The following is a 27,101-nucleotide window of genomic DNA, read 5'->3' on the forward strand; positions in this document are numbered from 1 at the left end:
ATTGTAAAACAGAAAATTTAATAGAAATTATAAAAAGACTCCTGTATTTTTTTCTACAGGTGGATGGGTGATGAGGGTGACAGTTCTTTGGTAGCTACATGTCATTGAAGCCCACCTTAACTTAAGCCAGTGTGGTGTAGTGGTTAAGAGCGGTAGACCCGTTATCTGGTGAACCGGCGCGTCTCCACTTCTCCACATGCAGCTGCTGGGTGACCTTGAGCTAATCAGAATTCTTTGAAGTCTCTCAGCCCCACTCACCTCACAGAGTGTTTGTTGTGGGGGAGGAAGGGAAAGGAGAATGTTAGTCGCTTTGAGACTCCTTTGGATAGTGATAAAGTGGGATATCAAATCCAAATTCTTCTTCTTCCTCCTCCTCCTTAAAAGGAGATTGGGTAAGGTAGACACCCAAGATATATGCCAATATCATGTGTTCTTTTTAAAAATGAAATTTTATTAAGAAATTTCATAATACAATAAAAAACAAACACTATTAATCAAAAAGAAAAGAAACAAAGAAAGAAAGAGAAAGGGATAGTACCATGCAAAGCCCTGTCTCACAAATATATCTTAACTTTTATACCAGAGAGAAAAAAGTGTGCCCCCCCCCCTCAGCTTTTACCCGGGAGTTTCTCTCACCCTGGGAGATCTCCCCTTCCCTGCTTTTCACTCAGTGTCCTTCACAAGCTGTCCATCATCCTCATCTGCATGCAATTATTTCCTTAAGCCAGGACTCAGCCATGAAGTAGCAAATAAAGCGTTTTAAGTGGTTTTAAGTGCATTATATAAAGTGACAATAGATGGCAATGGTGAGCCTTATGGGAAATTCAATGTATTTTAAAAAACCCTTCTACAAAAGCATTTCCAGAATGGTTTTTATTTATATGTAGAGCACAGGACAACAACAAGAGAAAGCAGATCTAAACAGACACAAACGCAGGCCAAAAAAGAAAATACCATGCATCGTAATGTATATGTCAGCAGTTAATACAAGTGGTATTATTCTTTGCTTGTTTATTGAACACAAATATAGACTGATTTTCAGGAAGCCAACTCTTCAGATAGCATTGTGCAAGTACAAAATGACAACCATTAAAAATACAAAACAGGTGGGTATTTTATATTGAAAAATAGGCACCCAAAATTCCTACTATTCACTAAAAATATATATCTAAAGAGTGATAGATGAAGCTGAACACACTACGAAGTGTGTGTGTGTGTGTGTGTGTGTGTGTGTGTGTGTGTGTGGTCTTCAGGAAATGCTTAAATCTCTAAAAGAATGGACCTTGCCTGTTCTTGCAGAGAATTGAAATCAGAATCTCCTGGACTCAGACACTCTTAGAATTGTGGAGTTGGAAGGGGCATTCAGGGGCATCTGGTCCAACCTCCTGCAACCCAGGAATCTCAACTAAAGCACCACGAGGTTGTTTAATCAAACATGGAATTAATAATAATAATAATAATAATAATAATAATAATAATAATAATAATAATAATTTAATAATAATTTATATGCCGCCATCTGGCTGGGCTTCCCCAGCCACTCTGGGTGGGTTCCAAAAAAATATTAAAATACTGCAATACATCAAACATTAAAAGCTTCCCTAAACAGGGCTGCCTTCAGATGTCTTCTAAAAGTCTGGTAGTTGTTGTTCTCTTTGACATCTGGTAGGAGGGCATTACACAGGGACGGCGCCACTACCTAGAAGGCCCTCTGCCTGGTTTTGCCTATGATTGCTGACAGGCACCTAAGTAGAGTTTGTGAATTAAATCATACGGTGCAGGTGGTCTCACAGGAGTTAAGTCAGTCCTTGAAATACCCAAGGTCCAAATCAGCAAGCTTTAACGGTCACCATCAGAACTTCCAAGTAGACTTTGGTTTGCTGTAGAAAGTGGTGCAGCTGGTAGAGTAGTTAAATGGTGTGGAGCATCTTTCAGCCAAAGGGCTTCATATCTTCATAGTCAACATTTCAGGGGCTGTATACAATAAGTGAATGGGGCACAAAAGAAAGATTGAGATAACAAAAGACATGATTCCTCCCTTTGTAAAGTAGGATACATTTCAGCTATATAAACCTCAAAATTTTCAACAAAACCCCAGCCTCTTTTTCTGGTGAGCAATAGTCATCAATGCATTCCAAGGACACATTACAGCCAGACCAAAGAACTCTTAGGAAAGGTTCCTCAGTGGGTTCGAACAAGGAGGGTCCATTTCCTGTCTGTCATTCTCCTCCTCATTCAAAACCCGCTGGAGGATGGCCAGTAGGCTCTCCCTACATTGACCTCCCTTCTTCCTCCCAACCAGAAAATAGAGGAAGGGGTTCATGCAGCTGTTGAGGGAGGCACACAAAAGGGCATAATGGATTAGATAATGAATATTCAAGCCCCCGATGGATAGAGCAAGAAGAAGGGCATTGAGTGGGAAAGCAAACACAAGGAAGAAGAGGAGTGTAAGTAAAATAACCGTTAAAAGCCTTCCCCGCTTTCGTGGGTGTGATTTAAAACAGACTTTGATGAAAAGGATCACAGTTGAAATTGTCATAAGCGGAAGGCAAAGCAGTCCAGTCAAGACATATTGGCCTGTATCTGATAACCAATATGGAAATGTGTAATAGTTTCCAAGAATGTAGGGCATCAGGCAGAGCAGACAGGAGAGGACCCATATGAGGGCACACACAGTGGTGGACAAATGGGTCGGCCGGACACACCGATGCCAAAGTGGGAAGAGGATAGACAAACATCTGTCAATGCTGATGGCTGTCAGAAGAAGTTGGCCAGTGTTGTATGTGAAGGATAAGAAACAAACAGCAATACTATGAAGAACATAAACAGGAAAGTGAGTAAAAGCATAGATCTCTAAGCTCAGGAGGAATGCAAAGTCAGCAACAGCCAAATTAAGGACGTAGGTGGTGAATGGTTTCCTCCTAATGTGGAAAACAAGAAGCCAGATGACAGTTCCATTCCCCAAAAATCCCACACAGCAGGTAACTAAAATGAAGACATTTAGTATAAATACTACAAATGTGTTATAATGGGAATCTCCTTGGTCATTAGATGAGTTATTGTAAGTGTCATTATACTCTTTATATGTCACAACAACCGCAGCAGATTGCAAAGTTCCATTGGTATTTATTTCCATGTTGAATGACGGCGTGTGGAATCCTTGTCACCTCTTCTGGAGCACAAGTTTCCTCTAGGAAAATATCACAAAGATGTTTGACTCAGCTGGAATTCTGTGCAAAACTCAGAATTGTGAGAGCGAGGAGCCCATTGAACAACATATAAACCCACCACATCTGTCTATCAAGTCAAAAGTCATATATGTGCAGTTCTCTGCAATATAACTGAATCCCCCACATAGGCCACACCCCTCTGGATTTTTTGAGGTTTTTTTGGGACTTTAGTGAGTTAGTTTAGCTGGAAACTTGGTTTGATTGGTGACAAGAGAAGAAGTTAGTACAACATTCTCTGATCTTCTGGCATTACTGTCTGATACGTAATGTCTCTCCAAAACTGAGGTTCAGTCATATTTCTTTTGCTATGGCCAAGCTCATCATTCCTGCTTAGGAAGAGATATCAGTAAGGATGAATGAAATGGACTGAGACAGAATGAGAAAGACGCCACCTTGTTTAGGGATAGATTGATATAAAGTTTTATAGCAGTGAATTTCCCTTACCTACTGCACATTCATCCAGGTGGGTGGGGCTATCTTCCAATGCAATAAGGGCAGGCTAGGAATGAATGAGGGTGTGCAGCAGGTTCTGAAAGAGTGGTCAGGCAGTAATGTAACAGTTGTTGTTTTTTATTTCATACAACTCAGTTTTCTTTTTGTTGTTCAGTTCCTAGGCTTCTCCCTAAAATAGAGCAAGCATAGAAGAAAAATTGAGAGAAGAAAAGATGTGAGTCCTGCACATTGTATCTCCTCTTTGTCCCCTTTTGTTTTTCACCCAACGTTACAACCCTTGACCTGATCCAGTTTATTCTGCTACATCTGCTAACACTCAAAGGACTCAATGATTCTGGATCTAATGTTCTCCCCTTCCCTCTGTCCCTCTGAACAAAACATTTGCCTTATACTTGCGAGAGCAGAGCTTTTTTTGGCCCAAACTTTTCTCCAATTATTATTATTATTATTAAAAGTCCTGATTGGTTCTCCACTTGGCCAATCACATGTGGGCAAGGGAATGGCCCTTCAGGACCTAGCAATTCTCCTTTTCACAATGTGTGTCATCATCACACAACCTCAGGGCTTCTCTGCAAAGTTTGGGGCTTGCATCCCAGCGCAAAGAGGAGCAGGGCCACTTGATGCTGCCGCTTCTTTTGGAAAAACACCTGCCGGGGAGGGTTGCCAACATCCCAGGCCTTTCTCTGATGGTCACTCTCTGGCTGGAATCCACCCTCAGACCAGAGAGACCGGCAATAAGCGACACCTCCCTCCTGAGAGGAGCACACTCACAATCTTCTGCCAATCCATCACAGAAGAAAGAGACAGTCTGTAGTCTACTGCTACTTTATTAAGACTGTACAAACATGTCTGCTCTCCTGAGCAGCAGAACACAAGAGTCTCCGACTCGACTCCAGCTTTGACTCAGAAGCGAAAGCAACACTCAGTAACTCTCCGGTGACACTGAGAACTGGCTGAGACTTCCTGTCTCACGCTCAGAGACATCACATGATGTCAACACCTCCTCCACCCATGTTGCTCCCAGGTGGTGGTTTCACTTGGCAGTGTATCGCTGGTGAAACTGCTGCCGCTCCTGAGTCCCTTTGCCACCTGCCCCGGTTGAACTGCGTTACTTCCAGCACTGAGAGAGACACTTGCAGCCAGATCAGAACCTTGTTATACCATACATTTTCCTTTTATTACATTACCTATTCCCTATCCATAAAATTGTGAATGCTTATTTAAATCCTACCATCAGATCAGTGTTCTTCCTTTGTTTCTGAAAATATAATATAAAAGGTTCCCACTCTTTTTCAAAATCCCTATTGTCCTTTTCCCAAAGTCTGTGTGTCAGCTTCACCATCTCCTCATAACTCATCAGTTTTTCTTGGTATTGTTCTGTTGTTGGAATTTCTCCAGTCTTCCAGTTCTGTGCTAGCAGTATTCTCGCCACCGCCATTGCATACATAAATAGTGTCCTTTTCTCTTTTGGCAGGTCTTGCCCTAAAATACCCAACAGGATGGCTTCTGGTTGTTTAACAAATGCTATTTTAAACATTTTTTTTAATTCATTTTAAATCATTTCCCAGTATACCTTAACCTTTTTACAATCCCACCACATATAATAAAAATTCCCTTCAACCTCTTTACACCTCCAACATTTTCTCTGTTCATTTTTATATATTTTGGCTAGTTTCACGGGTGAGATATACCATCTATACATCATCTTCATATAATTTTCCTTTAACAATATACAGTCTGGGAATTTCAAATTTACTTTCCAAAGTTTTGTCCAATCTCCAAATTGTATGTTGTGGCCTATGTCTTGTGCCCATTTAATCGTTACTGATTTCACTTCCTCATCTTTCATTTCCCATTCCTAAAGGATGTTATACATTTTCTTTAATAAGTTTGTGTTCTCTTCTATTACATTCTTTCGGAATTTTTAAACCGTGTATGAAAAGCCTTTCTTATAATCCTCTTTAAAAATATCTTTTAACTGCCTATGATGTAACCAACTTTGTAGATGTTCCTTTATTTTCTTATATTCTTTCAATTCCAATTTCCTTTCCTGTTCTACTAACAATTCTCTATATGTTAGCTAATCTCCCCCCCCCCCAATGTTTTAAATGATAATGCTTCAATAGGTGATAACCACCAAGGTGTTTTAGGTTCTAATAGTTCTTGATATTTATCCCATACCTTGAACAACACGCTGCTTATTATATGATTCTGAAATCCTTTATGAATTTTTGTTTTCCCATACTATAGGTAGGCATGCCATCCAAACCTATTTTCATGTCCTTCCAAGTCTGTTATCTCTAAGGAGAGAGTTTTTTTAATTTTTTTAAAAAAATTCAATTTATTGTGGAAATAGCAAACTTCTATGCAGTCCCCAACCAAGCAGTTCGGGGACATTGTCCGTAACATTTTGGCCTCAAAGAGTCTAGCTTCTGAATGTGAAGGATTTAGCTTTGTTACCTTTGCTCTGAGCACCTTCTTGGTTGGAGGAAGCAAAGGAGGAACCAGATCTCAGTTTGCATAGAGAAGGTACCAGGTGTCATTCTTGGTATCTGCAGGTAGGACTGAGAAACTCCCTGTCTGAAACAGTGGACAGGTGCTGCCAGCCAGTGCTGACCAGAATCTCCCACCTGGCATTCTCCAGATGATTTGGACTACAATTCTCATCATCGCTGACCATTAGTCATGCTGGCTGTGGATAGTGGGAGTTGGAGTTTGCAGGGTATCAGGTAGGGAAAAGGTGTGCTAGGAATGAGGAGCCTCCAGCCAGCAGGCCAAATGACGAGACCTAATTTTGCTGGTAAGGCTGTTTCTCCCAAACCTCATCTGCCTGTCACACACATGATATCATATGTGATATCAACTGTGGGGCATGTAAAGAATACATGACCAGAAAGAAGAAGAAGAAGAAGAGTTTGGATTTGATATCCAGCCTTTCACGCCCTTTAAGCTGCATGTGGAGTAGCGGAGACGCGAACCCGGTTCCCCAGATTACGAGACTACTGCTCTTAACCACTACACCACACTGGCTATCAGGTTGTCACCTCTTCTGGAGTACAAGTTTCCTCTAGGAAAATATCACAATGATGTTTGGCTCAGCTGGAATTCTGTGCAAAACTCAGAATTGTGAGAGCCAGGAGCCCATTGAACAACATATAAACCCACAACATCTGTCTATCAAGTCAAAAGTCATATATGTGCAGTTCTCTGCAATATAACTGAACCCCCCACATAGGCCAAACCCCTCTGGATTTTTTCTCATTGAGGTTTTTTGGGGACTTTAGTGCTTTAGTTTACCTGGAAACTTGGTTTGATTGGTGCCAAGAGAAGAAGTCAGTATAACATTCTCTGATCTTCTGGCATTAATGTCTGATACATAATGTCTCCCCAAAATTGAGGTTCAGTCATATTTCTTTTGCCATGGCCAAGCTCATCATTCCTGCTTAGGAAGAGATATCAGTAAGGGTGAAGGAGATGGACTGAGACAGAATGAGAAGGACGCCACCTTGTTTAGGGAAAGATTGATATAAAGTTTTATAGCAGTGAATTTTATAGCCGTGGCGTGGCAGCAGTGGGAGGCCCCATTAGCGAAAGTACACCTCAGTTTAAGAACAGTTTCGGATTAAGAAAGGACCTCCGGAATGAATTAAGTTCGTAACCCGAGATACTACTGTATCCTAATTTACTAACTAGTTGCAGGAAACAAAATCACTGCTTCAGAAGGGTTGTGAGTTTGAGCCCCACTTTGGTTGAAAGTTTCCCACATTGCAGGAGCTTGGACAAGATGATCCTCGTGGTCCCTTCCAACTCTACAATTCCATGATGTATTCTACAATACTAGCAACACACCATGCCCTTATTGACTCTGGATCCCATGTTCTCTCTCTCCCCAAAAATCTGCCTTAAACTGAGTCTGATCATTGGTCCATTTAGTTCAGTATTGGTCACATTGACTCCCAGACACTCCTAGGGATTTCAAAGAAGGTTGTCTATGATCCCAGCTGGAGACTAAAATGGAGACATGCCATATGCAAAGCAGCTGCTCTACACTGAGCTACTTGGCCATTTCTTCCTCCGTCTTTTCCCATGCATGCTTCTAATTTGCTCTGTCACTAAGCTTCACCCAACCACCCAGAGGGTACTTATTTTACAACTTGATGACAAAGTATGGATTGGGAGTCTTCAGATATGGTGATCAGAAGACAACAGGGACAAAGTATCCTGCAACAGAATGGTAGGTACTAAGGTCCTAGCAAGGCAACGGGGCACCAATCATTCCTCAAAGAAAAATGGAAAAATCTTACCAATCTCATGCCGATCCCACCCATTCTTTGTCTGGGCTTAATCCGTTTCCCTGCCTCATGTAGCAAGATCATGTTCTTTTAGTGGTTGTGAGGATAAACGCCATCTGGCCTAGGAGGAGGAGACTCTGGTCATTTAAAGACCTATGTCCCCAAATGCCAGTTTGTAATGAGTACTGAAGGGGAAACTGAACACAGGTCTCATGTGCTTCTTTATCTGTAACAGCCAAATAAAACATCTCAGGACCTTTCATGATAACAGATAAAACCATCCTTGCCCTTTAACGGCAAAAAACATTTGCCCAGTATGCACATTTTGTAAGGAGGGGGTGAGCACAGAAGGGAAAATAAGATTTTCTAGAATGTCTTGCTGTTTCTTCCCTGTGTAAAATCATAGGTCAGAAGGTGAGTGGGATAAAAGAGCTGTCGGTTCTTAAGGATGTTAAAATGAGTTTTTTAAAATTGTAAAACAGAAAATTTAATAGAAATTATAAAAAGACTCCTGTATTTTTTTCTACAGGTGGATGGACGATGAGAATGACAGTTCTTTGCTAGCTACATGTCACTGAAGCCCACCTTAACTTAAGCCAGTGTGGTGTAGTGGTTAAGAGCGGTAGACCCGTAATCTGCTGAACCGGGTTCGCGTCTCCACTTCTCCACATGCAGCTGCTGGGTGAGCTTGGGCTAATCACAATTCTTTGAAGTCTCCCATCCCCACTCACCTCACAGAGTGTTTGTTGTGGGGGAGGAAGGGAAAGGAGAATGTTAGCCGCTTTGAGACTCCTTCGGGTAGTGATAAAGTGGGATATCAAATCCAAACTCTTCTTCTTCCTCCTCCTCCTTAAAAGGAGATTGGGTAAGGTAGACACCCAAGATATATGCCAATATCATGTGTTCTTTTTTAAAATGAAATTTTATTAAGAAATTTCATGATACAATAAAAAACAAACACTTCTAATCAAAAAGAAAAGAAAGAAAGAAAGAAAGAAAGAAAGAAAGAAAGAAAGAAAGAAAGAAAGAAAGAAAAAAAGAAAGAAAGAAAGAAAGAAAGAAAGAAAGAAAGAAAGAAAGAGAAAGGCATAGTACCATGCAAAGCCCTGTCTCACAAATATATCTTAACTTTTATACCAGACAGAAAAAGGTGTGGCTCCCCCAGCTTTACCTGGGAGTTTCTCTCACCCTGGGAGATCTCCCCTTCCCTGCTTTTCACTCAGGGTCCTTCACAAGCTGTCCATCAATCTCATCTGCATGCAATTATTTCCTTAAGCCAGGACTCAGCCATGAGGTTGCAAATAAAGCATTTTAAGTGAGTTTTAAGTGCAATATACAAATTGACAATAATGCCGATGATGAGCCTTATGGGAAATTCAATGTATTTTTTAAAACACTTTTTAAAAAGCATTTTCAGAATGGTTTTTATTTATGTGTAGAGTTAACGACAACAACAAGAGAAAGCAGATCTAAACAGACACAAACGCAGGGCAAAAAAGAAAATACCATGCATCGTAATGTATATGTCAGCAGTTAGTAGAAGTGCTTGCCTCAATATGGTATCATTCTTTGCTTGTTTATTGAACACAAATATAGACAGATTTTCAGGAAGCCAACTCTTCAGATAGCATTGTACAAGTACAGAATGACAACCATCAAAAATACAAAACAGGTGGGTATTTTATATTAAAAAATAGGCACCCAAAATTCCTACTATTCACTAAAAATATATATCTAAAGAGTGATAGATGAAGCTGAACACACTACGAAGTGTGTGTGTGTGTGTGTGTGTGTGGTCTTCAGGAAATGCTTAAATCTCTAAAAGAATGGACCTTGCCTGTTCTTGCAGAGAATTGAACTCCTGGAATCAGACATTCATAGAATTGTGGAGTTGGAAGGGGCATTCAGGGGCATCTGGTCCAACCTCCTGCAACCCAGGAATCTCAACTAAAGCACCACGAGGTTGTTTAATCAAACATGGAATTAAATTCTGCAAATGTGGCCTATTTGTATAATAATAATAATAATAATAATAATAATAATAATAATAATAATAATAATAATTTATGTTCCGCCCATCTGGCTGGGCTTCCCTAGCCACTCTGGGTGGCTTCCAAAAAAATATTAAAATACTGTAATACATCAAACATTAAAAGCTTCCCTAAACAGGGCTGCCTTCAGATGTCTTCTAAAAGTCTGGTAGTTGTTGTTCTCTTTGACATCTGGTGGGAGGGCATTCCACAGGGAGGGCGCCACTACCGAGAAGGCCCTCTGCCTGGTGCTGCCTATGATTGCTGACAGGCACCTAAGTAGAGTCTGTGAATTAAATCATGCAGTGCAGGTGATCTCACAGGAGTGAAGTCAGTCCTTGAAATGGTTTTTATTTATGTGTAGAGTTCAGGACAACAACAAGAGAAAGCAGATCTAAACAGACACAAAAGCAGGGCAAAAAAGAGAATACCATGCATCGTAATGTATATGTCAGCAGTTAATACAAGTGCTTGCCTCAATATGGTATCATTCTTTGCTTGTTTATTGAACACAAATATAGACTGATTTTCAGGAAGCCAACTCTTTAGACAGCATTGTGCAAGTACAAAATGACAACCACCAAAAATACAAAACGGGTGGGTTTTTTATATTAAAAAATAGGCATCCAAAATTCCTACTAGTCATTAAAAATATATATCTAAAGAGGGATAGATGAAGCTGAACACACTATGAAGTGTGTGTGTGTGTGTGTGTGTGTGTGTGTGTGGTCTTCAGGAAAGGCTCAAGTTTCCAAAAGAATGGAACTTGCCTGTTCTCACAGAGAATTGAATTCAGAATCTCCAGGAATCAGACACTCATAGAATTGTGGAGTTGGACAATTCAGGGGCATCTGGTCCAACCTCCTGAGATCCAGGAATCTCAACTAAAGCACTACGAGGTTGTTTAATCAAACATGGAATTAAATTCTGCAAATGTGGCCTATTTGTATAACAACAACAACAACAACAACAACAACAACAACAACAACAACAACAACAACAATTATTATTATTATTATTATTATTATTATTATTATTATTATTATTATTATTATTATTATTTATATCCCGCCCATCTGACTGGGCTTCCCCAGCCACTCTGGGTGGCTTCCCAAAAAAATATTAAAATACTGTAATACATCAAACATTAAAAGCTTCCCTAAACAGGGCTGCCTTCAGATGTCTTCTAAAAGTCTGGTAGGTGTTATTCTCGTTGACATCTGGTGGGAGGGCATTCCACAGGGAGGGCACCACTACCGAGAAGGTCCTCTGCCTGGTTCTTCCTATGGTCTCACAGGAATGAAGGCAGTCCTTGAAATACCCAAGGTCCAAATCAGCAAGGTTTAATGGTCACCATCAGAACTTCCAAGTAGACTTTGGTTTGCTGTAGAAAGTGGTGCAGCTGGTACAGTACAGTTAAATGGTGTGGAGCATCTTTCAGCCAAAGGGCTTCATATCTTCCTAGCTAACATTTCAGGGGCTGTATACAACAGGTGGGTGGGGCACAGAAGAAAGATTGAGATAACAAAAGACACGATTCCTCCCTTTGTAAAGTAGGATACATTTCAGCTATACAAACCTCAAAATTTTCAACAAAATCCCAGCCTCTTTTTCTGGTGAGCAATAGTCATCAGTGCAGTCCAAGGACACATTACAGCCAGACCAAAGAACTCTTATGAACGGTTCCTCAGTGGGTTCGAACAAGGAGGGTCCATTTCCTGTCTGTCATTCTCCTCATTCAAAACCCGCTGGAGGATGGCCAGTAGGCTCTCCCTAGACTGACCTCCCTTCTTCCTCCCAACCAGAAAATAGAGGAAGGGGTTCATGCAGCTGTTGAGGGAGGCACAAAAAAGGGCATAATGGAATAGATAATGAATATTCAAGCCTCCGATGGATAGAGCAAGAAGAAGGGCATTGAGTGGGAAAGCAAACACAAGGAAGAAGAGGAGTGTAAGTAAAATAACCGTTAAAAGCCTTCCCCGCTTTCGTGGGTGTGATTTAAAACAGACTTTGATGAAAAGGATCACAGTTGAAATTGTCATAAGCGGGAGGCAAAGCAGTCCAGTCAAGACATATTGGCCTGTTTCTGATAACCAATATGGAAATGTGTAATAGTTTCCAAGAATGTAGGGCATCAGGCAGAGCAGACAGGAGAGGACCCATATGAGGGCACACACAGTGGTGGACAAATGGGTCGGCCGGACACACCGATGCCAAAGAGGGAAGAGGATAGACAAACATCTGTCAATGCTGATGGCTGTCAGAAGAAGTTGGCCAGTGTTGTATGTGAAGGATAAGAAACAAACAGCAATACTATGAAGAACATAAACAGGGAAGTGAGTAAAAGCATAGATCTCTAAGCTCAGGAGAAATGCCAAGTCAGCAACAGCCAAATTAAGGACGTAGGTGGTGAATGGTTTCCTCCTAATGTGGAAAACAAGAAGCCAGATGACAGTTCCATTCCCCAAAAATCCCACACAGCAGGTAACTAAAATGAAGACATTTAGTATAAATACTACAAATGTGTAATAATGGGAATCTCCTTGGTCATTAGATGAGTTATTGTAAGTGTCATTATACTCTTTATATGTCACAGCAACCGCAGCAGATTGCAAAGTTCCATTGGTATTTATTTCCATGTTGAATGATGGCGTGTTGAATCCTTGTCACCTCTTCTGGAGCACAAGTTTCCTCTAGGAAAATATCACAAAGATGTGTGACTCAGCTGGAATTCTGTGCAAAACACAGAATTGTGAGAACGAGGAGCCCATTGAACAACATATAAACCCACAACATCTGTCTATCAAGTCAAAAGTCATATATGTGCAGTTCTCTGCAATATAACTGAACCCCCCCATAGGCCACACCCCTCTGGATTTTTTCTCATTGAGGTTTTTTTGGACTTTAGTGCGTTAGTTTACCTGAAAACTTGGTTTGATTGGTGCCAAGAGAAGAAGTCAGTACAACATTCTCTGATCTTCTGGCGTTACTGTCTTATACGTAATGTCTCTCCAAAATTGAGGTTCAGTCATATTTCTTTTGCTATGGCCAAGCTCATCATTCCTGCTTAGGAAGAGATATCAGTAAGGATGAAGGAGATGGACTGAGACAGAATGAGAAGGATGCCACCCTGTTTAGGGAAAGATTGATATAAAGTTTTATAGCAGTGAATTTTATAGCCGTGGCGTGGCGGCAGTGGGAGGCCCCATTAGCGAAAGTACACCTAAGGTTAAGAATGGTTTCGGATTAAGAAAGGACCTCCGGAATGAATTAAGTTCATAACCCGAGATACTACTGTATCCTAATTTACTAGCTAGTTACAGGAAACAAAATCACTGCTTCCGAAGGGTTGTGAGTTTGAGCCCCACTTTGGTTGAAAGTTTCCCGCATTGCAGAAGCTTGGACAAGATGGTCCTCATGGTCCCTTCCAACTCTACAATTCTATGATGTATTCTACAATACTTGCAACACACCATGCACTTATTGACTCTGGATCCCATGTTCTCTCTCTCCCCTAAGAATCTGCCTTAAACTGAGTCTGATCATTGGTCCATCTAGTTCAGTATTGGTCACACAGACTACCAGACACTCCTAGGGATTTCAAAGAAGGTTGTCTCTGATCCCAGCAGGAGACTAAAATGGAGACATTCCATATGCAAAGCACTGAGTTACTTGGCCATTTCTTCCTCTGTCTTTTCCCATGCATGCTTCTAATTTGCTCTGTCACTAAGCTTCACCCAACCACCCAGAGGGTACTTATTTTACAACTTGCTGACAAAGTATGGATTGGGAGTCTTCAGATAGGGTGATCAGAAGACAACAGGGACAAAGTATCCTGCAACAGAATGGTAGGTACTAAGGTCTTAGCAAGGAAATGGGAAAGAAAAATGGAAAATCTTACCAATCTCATGACAATCCCACCCATTCTTTGTCTTCGTTTAATCTGTTTCCCCGCTTCATGTAGCAAGATCATGTTATTTTTCTGGTTGTGAGGATGAATGCCATCTGGCCTAGGAGGAGGAGACTCTGGTCATTTAAAGACCTATGTCCCATAATGGCAGTTTGTAATGAGTACTGAAGGGGAAACTGAACACATGTCTCATGTGCTTCTTTATCTGTAACGGCCAAATAAAACATCTCAGGACCTGTCATGATAACAGAGAAAACCATCCTTGCCCTTTAACGGCAAAAAACATTTGCCCAATATGCACATTTTGTAAGGAGGGGGTGAGCACAGAAGGGAAAATAAGATTTTCTGAAATGTCTTGCTGTTTCTTCCCTGTGTAAAATCATAGGTCAGAAGGTGAGTGGGATAAAAGAGCTGTCGGTTCTTAAGGATCTTAAAATGAGTTTTTTAAAATTGTAAAACAGAAAATTTAATAGAAATTATAAAAAGACTCCTGTATTTTTTTTCTACAGGTGGATGGGCGATGAGAGTGACAGTTCTTTGCTAGCTACATGTCACTGAAGCCCACCTTTACTTCAGCCAGTGTGGTGTAGTGGTTAAGAGCGGTAGACCCGTTATCTGGTGAACCGGGTTCGCGTCTCCGCTCCTCCACATGCAGCTGCTGGGTGACCTTGGGCTAATCACAATTCTTTGAAGTCTCTCAGCCCCACTCACCTCACAGAGTGTTTGTTGTGGGGGAGGAAGGGAAAGGAGAATGTTAGCCGCTTTGAGACTCCTTCGGGTAGTGATAAAGTGGGATATCAAATCCAAACTCTTCTTCTTCTTCCTCCACCTCCTTAAAAGGAGATTGGGTAAGGTAGACACCCAAGATATATGCCAATATCATGTGTTCTTTTTTAAAATGAAATTTTATTAAGAAATTTCGTAATACAATAAAAAACAAACACTTCTAATCAAAAAGAAAAGAAAGAAAGAAAGAAGAAAGAGAAAGGAATAGTACCATGCAAAGCCCTGTCTCACGAATAGATCTTTACTTTTATACCAGACAGAAAAAGGTGTGCCCCCCCAGCTTTACCTGGGAGCTTTATCTCACCCTGGGAGATCTCCCCTTCCCTGCTTTTCACTCAGGGTCCTTCACAAGCTGTCCATCATTCTCATCTGCATGCAATTATTTCCTTAAGCCAGGACTCAGCCATGAAGTTGCAAATAAAGCGTTTTAAGTGAGTTTTAAGTGCAATATACAAATTGACAATAGATGCCGATGATGAGCCTTATGGGAAATTCAATGTATTTTTAAAAACACTTTTAAAAAAGCATTTTCAGAATGGTTTTTATTTATGTGTAGAGTTAACGACAACAACAAGAGAAAGCAGATCTAAACAGACACAAACGCAGGGCAAAAAAGAAAATACCATGCATCGTAATGTATATGTCAGCAGTTAGTAGAAGTGCGTGCCTCAATATGGTATCATTCTTTGCTTGTTTATTGAACACAAATATAGACTGATTTTCAGGAAGCCAACTCTTCAGATAGCATTGTACAAGTACAAAATGACAACCATCAAAAATACAAAACAGGTGGGTATTTTATATTAAAAAATAGGCACCCAAAATTCCTACTATTCACTAAAAATATATATCTAAAGAGTGATAGATGAAGCTGAACGCACTACGAAGTGTGTGTGTGTGTGTGTGTGTGTGTGTGTGGTCTTCAGGAAATGCTTAAATCTCTAAAAGAATGGACCTTGCCTGTTCTTGCAGAGAATGGAATTCAGGAGTGGTGCAACTGGTACAGTACAATTAAATGGTGTGGAGCATCTTTCAGCCAAAGGGCTTCATATCTTCGTAGCTAACATTTGAGGGACTGTATACAACAAGTGAATGGGGCATAGAAGAAAGATTGAGATAACAGACATGATTCCTCCCTTTGTCAGCTATACAAACCTCAAAATTTTCAACAAAACCCCAGCCTCTATTTCTGGTGAGCAATAGTCATCAGTGCAGTCCAAGGACACATTACAGGCAGACCAAAGAACTCTTACGAAAGGTTCCTAAGTGGGTTCGAACAAGGAGGGTCCATTTCCTGTCCGTCATTCTCCTCCTCATTTAAAACCCGCTGGAGGATGGCCAGTAGGCTCTCCCTAGATTGACCTCCCTTCTTCCTCCCAACCAGAAAATAAAGCAAGGGGTTCACGCAGCTGTTGAGGGTGGCACACAAAAGGGCATAATGTAATAGATAATGAATATTCAAGCCCCCGATGGATAGAGCAAGAAGAAGGGCGTTGAGTGGGAAAGCAAGCATGAGGAAGAAGAGGAGTGTAAGTAAAATAACCATTAAAAGCCTTCCCCGCTTTCGTGGGTGTGATTGAAAACAGACTTTGATGAAAAGGATCACAGTTGAAATTGTCATCAATGGGAGGCAAAGCAGTCCAGTCAAGACATATTGGCCTGTATCTGATAACCAATATGGAAAGGTGTAATAGTTTTCAAGAATGTTGGGCATTAGGCAGAGCAGACAGGAGAGGACCCATATGAGGGCACACACAGTGGTGGACAAATGGGTCGGCCGGACACACCGATGCCAAATAGGGAAGAGGACAGACACACATCTGTCAATGCTGATGGCTGTCAGAAGAAGTTGGCCAGTGTTGTATGTGAAGGATAAGAGACAAACAGCAATACTATGAAGAACATAAACAGGAAACTGAGTAAAAGCATAGATCTCTAAGCTCAGGAGGAATGCAAAGTCAGCAATAGCCAAATTAAGGATGTAGGTGGGTGGGACTATCTTCCAATGCAATAAGAGCAGGCTAGGAATGAATTAGGGTGTGCAGCAGGTTCTGAAAGAGTGGTCAGGCAGTAATGTAACAGTTGTTTTTTTTTTCTTCATACAACTCAGTTTTCTTTTTGTTGTTCAGTTCCTAGGCTTCTCCCTAAAATAGAGCAAGCATAGAAGAAAAATTGAGAGAAGAAAAGATGTGAGTCCTGCACATTGTATCTCCTCTTTGTCCTCTTTTGTTTTTCACCCAACGTTACAACCCTTGACCTCACCCAGTTTATTCTGCTACATCTGCTAACACTCAAAGGACTCAATGATTCTGGATCTAATGTTCTCCCCTTCCCTCTGTCCCTCTGAACAAAACATTTGCCTTATACTTGCGAGAGCAGAGCTTTTTTTGGCCCAAACTTTTCTCCAATTATTATTATTAATATTAAAAGTCCTGATTGGTTCTCCACTTGGCCAATCACATGTGGGCAAGGGAATGGCCCTTCAGGACCTAGCGGTTCTCCTTTTCACAATGTGTGTCATCATCACACAACCTCAGGGCTTCTCTGCAAAGTTTGGGGCCTTGCATCCCAGCGCGAAGAGGAGCAGGGCCACTTGATGCTGCCGCTTCTTTTGGAAAAACACCTGCCGGGGAGGGTTGCCAACATCCCAGGCACTCCGGGGCCTTTCTCTGATGGTCACTCTCTGGCTGGAATCCACCCTCAGACCAAAGAGACCGGCAATAAGCGACACCTCCCTCCTGAGAGGAGCACACTCGCAATCTTCTGCCAATCCATCCCAGAAGAAAGAGACAGTCTGTAGTCTACTGCTACTTTATTAAGACTGTACAAACATGTCTGCTCTCCTGAGCAGCAGAACACAAGAGTCTCCGACTTGACTCTAGCTTCGACTCAGAAGCGAAAGCCACACTCAGTAACTCTGAGAACTGGCTGAGACTTCCTGTCTCATGCTCAGAGACATCACACGATGTCAACCCTTCCTCCACCCATGTTGCTCCCAGGTGGTGGTTTCACTTGGCAGTGTATCGCTGGTGAAACTGCTGCTGCTCCTGAGTCCCTTTGCCACCTGCCCCGGTTGAACTGCGTTACTTCCAGCACTGAGAGAGACACTTGCAGCCAGATCAGAACCTTGTTATACCATACATTTTCCTTTTATTACATTACCTATTCCCTATCCATAAAATTGTGAATGCTTATTTAAATCCTACCATCAGATCAGTGTTCTTCCTTTGTTTCTGCAAATATAATATAAAAGGTTCCCACTCTTTTTCAAAATCCCTATTGTCCTTTTCCCAAAGTCTGTGTGTCAGCTTCACCATCTCCTCATAACTCATCAGTTTTTCTTGCCATTGTTCTTTTGTTGGAATTTCTCCAGTCTTCCAATTCTGTGCTAGCAGTATTCTCGCCACCGCCATTGCATACATAAATAGTGTCCTTTTCTCTTTTGGCAGGTCTTGCCCTAAAATACCCAACAGGATGGCTTCTGGTTGTTTAACAAATGCTATTTTAAACATTTTTTTAAAATTCATTGTAAATCATTTCCCAGTATACCTTAACCTTTTTACAATCCCACCACATCGACTGACTTCAGGTCCAGTGTTGGACCATTTCGATCGGATACTCCCTAATGATGTGTATAGATTCCTCCAAGTTGGTAGGCCCACCACCTGCCTCCTTGATCCGTGCCCGTCTTGGCTGATTAGGGAGTGTCCAGATGTTGCGCGGACCCCCCTGGTTGAAATTATCAATTTGTCACTTGACACGGGGACATTCCCAGGGGAACTGAAGGAAGCAGTGGTGCGTCCACTCTTAAAGAAAACTTCATTAGATCCCTTAGACCTATCCAATTACCGCCCAGTTTCAAATCTTCCATACCTGGGTAAGGTAATTGAGAGAGCGGTTGCTGAACAGCTTGGTAGGTTTCTGGAGGAAACATCGGCATTAGATCCATTTCAGTCCGGTTTCCGTCCTGGTTTTGGGACGGAGACAGCTCTGGTTGCCCTAACAGATGATATCCGTAGACAACTGGATCGAGGCGGGTCAGGACTGCTGATCCTTTTAGATTTGTCAGCAGCCTTTGACATGGTCGATCATGATCTTCTGGACCTTCGCCTTGCAGACGTGGGGATACAGGGCATAGCCCGTAACTGGTTGTGCTCTTTTATCTCTGGTTGGGGACAGAGGGTGGCACTAGGGAGGGAAATGTCGTCACGCCACTCCTTGGTGTGTGGAGTGCCGCAGGGCGCAATTCTCTCCCCAATGCTTTTTAACACCTTTATGCGCCCCCTTGCCCAGATTATCTGGAGCTTTGGGCTGGGCTGTCATCAATATGCTGATGACACTCAGCTCTATCTGCTGATGGATGGCCACACCAACTTGGCCCCTTACACACTGACCAGATGCTTGGAAACTGTGGCTGGATGGTTTCGTGGGAGCCGATTGAAACTAAATCCTTCGAAGACAGAGGTCCTATGGCTAGGTCGGGATAGCATGGGGATGAGGGACCAACTCCCTTCTCAATTAGTGCCATTGCCTTCCGTTAAGAGTTTGGGTGTAATCCTTGACGCCTCCCTTTCCATGGAGGCGCAAGTCACAGCAACAGCCAAGGCAACATTTTTCCACCTTCGCCGCATCAAGCAGTTGGTCCCTTACCTTTCCCGCCCCGACCTGGCCACAGTGATCTATGCGACAGTCATCTCCAGGCTTGACTACTGTAATTTGCTCTATGCGGGGCTGCCCTTGAAGCTGTCCCAGAAACTCCAGCGGGTACAGAATGCTGCAGCGAGGCTCCTCACGGGGTCTCTGCCATGGGAGCATATTCATCCAGTGCTTTTCAAGCTGCACTGGCTCCCGGTGGAGTACAGGGTCAGATTTAAGGTGCTGCTTTTGACCTTTAAAGCCCTTCACGGCCTAGGACCCTCGTACCTACGGGACCGCCTCGCCTGGTATGCCCCACGGAGAGCATCAAGGTCCATAAATAACAACACCCTAGTGGTCCCAGGCCCTAAGGAAGTTAGATTGGCTTCAACCAGAGCCAGGGCCTTTTCAGCACTGGCCGTAACTTGGTGGAACGCTCTGTCTCATGAGACCAGGGCCCTGCAGGATCTGATTTCTTTCCGCAGGGCCTGTAAGACAGAGTTGTTCCGCCTGGCCTTTGGATTGGAGCCAATTTGATTCCCTCCGCCCCCTTTTTCTTTTTTCTTTTCCTTCTCCTGCAATGAGGCTTCATTTTAATATTTTAATGTTCCATTATTTTAATGTTGTATTTTATTTTTGTTTTTAAGTTGTAATCACTCATCTTGTTTTTATTATTGCTTGTAAGCCGCTCTGAGCCCGGCCTTGGCTGGGGAGGGCGGGGTATAAATAAAAAATTATTATTATTATATAATAAAAATTCCCTTCAACCTCCTTACACCTCCAACATTTCCTCTGTTCATTTTTATATATTTTGGCTAGTTTCACAGGTGAGATATACCATCTATACATCATCTTCATATAATTTTCCTTTAACAATATACAGTCTGGGAATTTCAAATTTACTTTCCAAAGTTTTGTCCAATCTCCAAATTGTATGTTGTGGCCTATGTCTTGTGCCCATTTAATCGTTACTGATTTCACTTCCTCATCTTTCATTTCCCATTGCAAAAGGATGTCATAGATTTTCTTTAATAAGTTTGTGTTCTCTTCTATTGCTCCCTTTTGCAATTTTTAAACCGTGTATGAAAAGCTTTTCTTATTATCCTCGTTGAAAATATCTTTTAACCGCCTATGATGTAACCAACTTTGTAGATGTTCCTTTATTTCCTCATATTCTTTCAATTCCAGTTTCCTTTCCTGTTCTACTAACAATTCTCTATATGTCAGCTAATCTCCCTTTCCTCCCAATGTTTTTAATGATAATACTTCAATAGGTGATAACCACCAAGGTGTTTCAGGTTCTAATAGTTCTTTATATTTATCCCATACCTTGAACAACACTCTGCTTATTATATGATTATGAAATCCTTTATGAATTTTTGTCTTCCCGTACCATAGGTAGGCATGCCATCCAAACCTATTATCATGTCCTTCCAAGTCTGTTATCTCTAAGGAGAGAGTTTTTTTATTTTATTTTTTTAAAAAATTCAATTTATTGTGGAAATAGCAAACTTCTATGCAGTCCCCAACCAAGCAGTTCGGGGACATTGTCCGAAACATTTTGGCCTCGAAGAGTCTAGCTTCTGAACTTGAAGGATTTAGCTTGTTACCTTTGCTCTGAGCACCTTCTTGGTTGGAGAAGCAAAGGAGGAACCAGATTTCGGTTTGCATAGAGAAGGTACCAGGTGTCATTCTTGGTATCTGCAGGTAGGACTGAGAAACTCCCTGTCTGAAACAGTGGACAGGTGCTGCCAGCCAGTGCTGACCAGAATCTCCCACCTGGCATTCTCCAGATGATTTGGACTACAATTCTCATCATCGCTGACCATTAGTCATGCTGGCTGTGGATAGTGGGAGTTGGAGTTTGCAGGGTATCAGGTAGGGAAAAGGTGTGCTAGGAATGAGGAGCCTCCAGCCAGCAGGCCAAATGACGAGACCTAATTTTGCTGGTAAGGCTGTTTCTCCCAAACCTCATCTGCCTGTCACACACATGATATCATATGTGATATCAACTGTGGGGCATGTAAAGAATACATGACCAGAAAGAAGAAGAAGAAGAAGAAGAGTTTGGATTTGATATCCAGCCTTTCACGCCCTTTAAGCTGCATGTGGAGTAGCGGAGACGCGAACCCGGTTCCCCAGATTACGAGACTACTGCTCTTAACCACTACACCACACTGGCTATCAGGTTGTCACCTCTTCTGGAGTACAAGTTTCCTCTAGGAAAATATCACAAAGATGTTTGGCTCAGCTGGAATTCTGTGCAAAACTCAGAATTGTGAGAGCCAGGAGCCCATTGAACAACATATAAACCCACAACATCTGTCTATCAAGTCAAAAGTCATATATGTGCAGTTCTCTGCAATATAACTGAACCCCCCACATAGGCCAAACCCCTCTGGATTTTTTCTCATTGAGGTTTTTTGGGGACTTTAGTGCTTTAGTTTACCTGGAAACTTGGTTTGATTGGTGCCAAGAGAAGAAGTCAGTATAACATTCTCTGATCTTCTGGCATTAATGTCTGATACATAATGTCTCCCCAAAATTGAGGTTCAGTCATATTTCTTTTGCCATGGCCAAGCTCATCATTCCTGCTTAGGAAGAGATATCAGTAAGGGTGAAGGAGATGGACTGAGACAGAATGAGAAGGACGCCACCTTGTTTAGGGAAAGATTGATATAAAGTTTTATAGCAGTGAATTTTATAGCCGTGGCGTGGCAGCAGTGGGAGGCCCCATTAGCGAAAGTACACCTCAGTTTAAGAACAGTTTCGGATTAAGAAAGGACCTCCGGAATGAATTAAGTTTGTAACCCGAGATACTACTGTATCCTAATTTACTAACTAGTTGCAGGAAACAAAATCACTGCTTCAGAAGGGTTGTGAGTTTGAGCCCCACTTTGGTTGAAAGTTTCCCACATTGCAGGAGCTTGGACAAGATGATCCTCGTGGTCCCTTCCAACTCTACAATTCCATGATGTATTCTACAATACTAGCAACACACCATGCCCTTATTGACTCTGGATCCCATGTTCTCTCTCTCCCCAAAAATCTGCCTTAAACTGAGTCTGATCATTGGTCCATTTAGTTCAGTATTGGTCACATTGACTCCCAGACACTCCTAGGGATTTCAAAGAAGGTTGTCTCTGATCCCAGCTGGAGACTAAAATGGAGACATTCCATATGCAAAGCAGCTGCTCTACACTGAGCTACTTGGCCATTTCTTCCTCCGTCTTTTCCCATGCATGCTTCTAATTTGCTCTGTCACTAAGCTTCACCCAACCACCCAGAGGGTACTTATTTTACAACTTGATGACAAAGTATGGATTGGGAGTCTTCAGATATGGTGATCAGAAGACAACAGGGACAAAGTATCCTGCAACAGAATGGTAGGTACTAAGGTCCTAGCAAGGCAACGGGGCACCAATCATTCCTCAAAGAAAAATGGAAAAATCTTACCAATCTCATGCCGATCCCACCCATTCTTTGTCTGGGCTTAATCCGTTTCCCTGCCTCATGTAGCAAGATCATGTTCTTTTAGTGGTTGTGAGGATAAACGCCATCTGGCCTAGGAGGAGGAGACTCTGGTCATTTAAAGACCTATGTCCCCAAATGCCAGTTTGTAATGAGTACTGAAGGGGAAACTGAACACAGGTCTCATGTGCTTCTTTATCTGTAACAGCCAAATAAAACATCTCAGGACCTTTCATGATAACAGATAAAACCATCCTTGCCCTTTAACGGCAAAAAACATTTGCCCAGTATGCACATTTTGTAAGGAGGGGGTGAGCACAGAAGGGAAAATAAGATTTTCTGGAATGTCTTGCTGTTTCTTCCCTGTGTAAAATCATAGGTCAGAAGGTGAGTGGGATAAAAGAGCTGTCGGTTCTTAAGCATGTTAAAATGAGTTTTTTAAAATTGTAAAACAGAAAATTTAATAGAAATTATAAAATGACTCCTGTATTTTTTTCTACAGGTGGATGGACGATGAGAATGACAGTTCTTTGCTAGCTACATGTCACTGAAGCCCACCTTAACTTAAGCCAGTGTGGTGTAGTGGTTAAGAGCGGTAGACCCGTAATCTGCTGAACCGGGTTCGCGTCTCCACTTCTCCACATGCAGCTGCTGGGTGAGCTTGGGCTAATCACAATTCTTTGAAGTCTCTCAGCCCCACTCACCTCACAGAGTGTTTGTTGAGGGGGAGGAAGGGAAAGGAGAATGTTAGCCGCTTTGAGACTCCTTCGGGTAGTGATAAAGTGGGATATCAAATCCAAACTCTTCTTCTTCCTCCTCCTCCTTAAAAGGAGATTGGGTAAGGTAGACACCCAAGATATATGCCAATATCATGTGTTCTTTTTTAAAATGAAATTTTATTAAGAAATTTCATGATACAATAAAAAACAAACACTTCTAATCAAAAAGAAAAGAAAGAAAGAAAGAAAGAAAGAAAGAAAGAAAGAAAGAAAGAAAGAAAGAAAGAGAAAGGCATAGTACCATGCAAAGCCCTGTCTCACAAATATATCTTAACTTTTATACCAGACAGAAAAAGGTGTGGCTCCCCCAGCTTTACCTGGGAGTTTCTCTCACCCTGGGAGATCTCCCCTTCCCTGCTTTTCACTCAGGGTCCTTCACAAGCTGTCCATCACCCTCATCTGCATGCAATTATTTCCTTAAGCCAGGACTCAGCCATGAAGTTGCAAATAAAGCGTTTTAAGTGAGTTTTAAGTGCAATATACAAAGTGACAATAATGCCGATGATGAGCCTTATGGGAAATTCAATGTATTTTTTAAAACACTTTTAAAAAAGCATTTTCAGAATGGTGTTTATTTATGTGTAGAGTTCAGGACAACAACAAGAGAAAGCAGATCTAAACAGACACAAAAGCAGGGCAAAAAAGAGAATACCATGCATCGTAATGTATATGTCAGCAGTTAATACAAGTGCTTGCCTCAATATGGTATCATTCTTTGCTTGATTGTTGAACACAAATATAGACTGATCTTCAGGAAGCCAACTCTTCAGATATCATTGTACAAGTACAAAATGACAATCATCAAAAATACAAAACGGGTGGGTTTTTTATATTAAAAAATAGGCATCCAAAATTCCTACTAGTCATTAAAAATATATATCTAAAGAGTGACAGATGAAGCTGAACACACTATGAAGTGTGTGTGTTTGTGTGTGTGTGTGTGTGTGTGTGTGTGTGTGTGTGTGGTCTTCAGGACATGCTTAAATTTCCGAAAGAATGGACCTTGCCTGTTCTTGCAGAGAATGGAATTCAGAATCTCCTGGAATCATACACTCAAAGAATTGTGGAGTTGGAAGGGGCATCCAGGGGCATCTGGTCTCCTGCAACCCAGGAATCTCAACTAAAGCACCACGAGGTTGTTTAATGATACATGGAATTAAATTCTGCAAATGTGGCCTATTTGTATAATAATAATAATAATAATAATAATAATAATAATAATAATAATAATAATAATAATAATAATAATAATAATATGTTTATGTTCCGACCATCTGGCTGGGCTTCCCTAGCCACTCTGGGTGGCTTCCAAAAAAATATTAAAATACTGTAATACATCAAACATTAAAAGCTTCCCTAAACAAGGCTGCCTTCAGATGTCTTCTAAAAGTCTGGTAGTTGTTGTTCTCTTTGACATCTGGTAGGAGGGCATTACACAGGGACGGCGCCACTACCTAGAAGGCCCTCTGCCTGGTTCTGCCTATGATTGCTGACAGGCACCTAAGTAGAGTCTGTGAATTAAATCATACGGTGCAGGTGGTCTCACAGGAGTGAAGTCAGTCCTTGAAATACCCAAGGTCCAAATCAGCAGGTTTAAAGGTCACCATCAGAACTTCCAAGTAGACTTTGGTTTGCTGTAGAAAGTGGTGCAGCTGGTAGAGTACAGTTAAATGGTGTGGAGCATCTTTCAGCCAAAGGGCTTCATATCTTCCTAGCTAACATTTCAGGGGCTGTATACAATAGGTGAGTGGGGCACAGAAGAAAGATTGAGATAACAAAAGACATGATTCCTCCCTTTGTAAAGTAGGATACATTTCAGCTACACAAACCTCAAAATTTTCAACAAAACCCCAGGCTCTTTTTCTGATGAGCAATAGTCATCAATGCAGTCCAAGGACATACTACAGCCAGACCAAAGAACTCTTATGAACGGTTCCTAAGTGGGTTCGAACAAGGAGGGTCCATTTCCTGTCTGTCATTCTCCTCATTCAAAACCCGCTGGAGGATGGCCAGTAGGCTCTCCCTAGACTGACCTCCCTTCTTCCTCCCAACCAGAAAATAGAGGAAGGGGTTCATGCAGCTGTTGAGGGAGGCACAAAAAAGGGCATAATGGAATAGATAATGAATATTCAAGCCTCCGATGGATAGAGCAAGAAGAAGGGCATTGAGTGGGAAAGCAAACACAAGGAAGAAGAGGAGTGTAAGTAAAATAACCGTTAAAAGCCTTCCCCGCTTTCGTGGGTGTGATTTAAAACAGACTTTGATGAAAAGGATCACAGTTGAAATTGTCATAAGCGGGAGGCAAAGCAGTCCAGTCAAGACATATTGGCCTGTTTCTGATAACCAATATGGAAATGTGTAATAGTTTCCAAGAATGTAGGGCATCAGGCAGAGCAGACAGGAGAGGACCCATATGAGGGCACACACAGTGGTGGACAAATGGGTCGGCCGGACACACCGATGCCAAAGAGGGAAGAGGATAGACAAACATCTGTCAATGCTGATGGCTGTCAGAAGAAGTTGGCCAGTGTTGTATGTGAAGGATAAGAAACAAACAGCAATACTATGAAGAACATAAACAGGGAAGTGAGTAAAAGCATAGATCTCTAAGCTCAGGAGAAATGCCAAGTCAGCAACAGCCAAATTAAGGACGTAGGTGGTGAATGGTTTCCTCCTAATGTGGAAAACAAGAAGCCAGATGACAGTTCCATTCCCCAAAAATCCCACACAGCAGGTAACTAAAATGAAGACATTTAGTATAAATACTACAAATGTGTAATAATGGGAATCTCCTTGGTCATTAGATGAGTTATTGTAAGTGTCATTATACTCTTTATATGTCACAGCAACCGCAGCAGATTGCAAAGTTCCATTGGTATTTATTTCCATGTTGAATGATGGCGTGTTGAATCCTTGTCACCTCTTCTGGAGCACAAGTTTCCTCTAGGAAAATATCACAAAGATGTGTGACTCAGCTGGAATTCTGTGCAAAACACAGAATTGTGAGAACGAGGAGCCCATTGAACAACATATAAACCCACAACATCTGTCTATCAAGTCAAAAGTCATATATGTGCAGTTCTCTGCAATATAACTGAACCCCCCCATAGGCCACACCCCTCTGGATTTTTTCTCATTGAGGTTTTTTTGGACTTTAGTGCGTTAGTTTACCTGAAAACTTGGTTTGATTGGTGCCAAGAGAAGAAGTCAGTACAACATTCTCTGATCTTCTGGCGTTACTGTCTTATACGTAATGTCTCTCCAAAATTGAGGTTCAGTCATATTTCTTTTGCTATGGCCAAGCTCATCATTCCTGCTTAGGAAGAGATATCAGTAAGGATGAAGGAGATGGACTGAGACAGAATGAGAAGGATGCCACCCTGTTTAGGGAAAGATTGATATAAAGTTTTATAGCAGTGAATTTTATAGCCGTGGCGTGGCGGCAGTGGGAGGCCCCATTAGCGAAAGTACACCTAAGGTTAAGAATGGTTTCGGATTAAGAAAGGACCTCCGGA

At 41.7% G+C, this 27,101-nt stretch overlaps 5 protein-coding genes across 5 annotated transcripts in view; all 5 read right to left on the bottom strand.

Annotated features, from left to right (window-relative positions):
- LOC310713127 (mas-related G-protein coupled receptor member H-like) overlaps positions 1 to 27,101 on the bottom strand; it is a gene marked incomplete at its 5' end in the record, with an annotated part of 43,083 nt that overhangs the window by 2,711 nt on the left and 13,271 nt on the right. The window lies entirely within an intron of this gene.
- On the bottom strand, positions 2,118 to 3,191 carry LOC310713561 (mas-related G-protein coupled receptor member H-like). Its single transcript, XM_083517856.1, has one exon. The coding sequence runs from the start codon at positions 3,134 to 3,136 to the stop codon at positions 2,168 to 2,170; it is 969 nt and encodes a 322-aa protein (XP_083373982.1). The 5' UTR covers positions 3,137 to 3,191; the 3' UTR covers positions 2,118 to 2,167.
- Positions 11,679 to 12,671, bottom strand: LOC310713807 (mas-related G-protein coupled receptor member H-like; the record flags this gene model as incomplete). The annotated part of the gene is made up of 1 exon (XM_083518376.1): positions 11,679 to 12,671. A coding segment is annotated over one exon (993 nt), but the record flags the coding sequence as incomplete, so codon positions are not given.
- On the bottom strand, positions 15,951 to 20,884 carry LOC310713808 (mas-related G-protein coupled receptor member H-like; the record flags this gene model as incomplete). The annotated part of the gene is made up of 2 exons (XM_083518377.1): positions 15,951 to 16,700; positions 20,867 to 20,884. The coding sequence occupies 2 exons, from the start codon at positions 20,882 to 20,884 to the stop codon at positions 15,951 to 15,953; spliced, it is 768 nt and encodes a 255-aa protein (XP_083374503.1).
- Positions 25,510 to 26,502, bottom strand: LOC310713809 (mas-related G-protein coupled receptor member H-like; the record flags this gene model as incomplete). Its single annotated transcript, XM_083518378.1, has 1 exon — positions 25,510 to 26,502. A coding segment is annotated over one exon (993 nt), but the record flags the coding sequence as incomplete, so codon positions are not given.

Source organism: Podarcis liolepis, assembly GCF_965112155.1.
Source record: "Podarcis liolepis genome assembly, chromosome: 8".
Taxonomy (NCBI): Eukaryota; Metazoa; Chordata; class Lepidosauria; order Squamata; family Lacertidae; genus Podarcis; species Podarcis liolepis.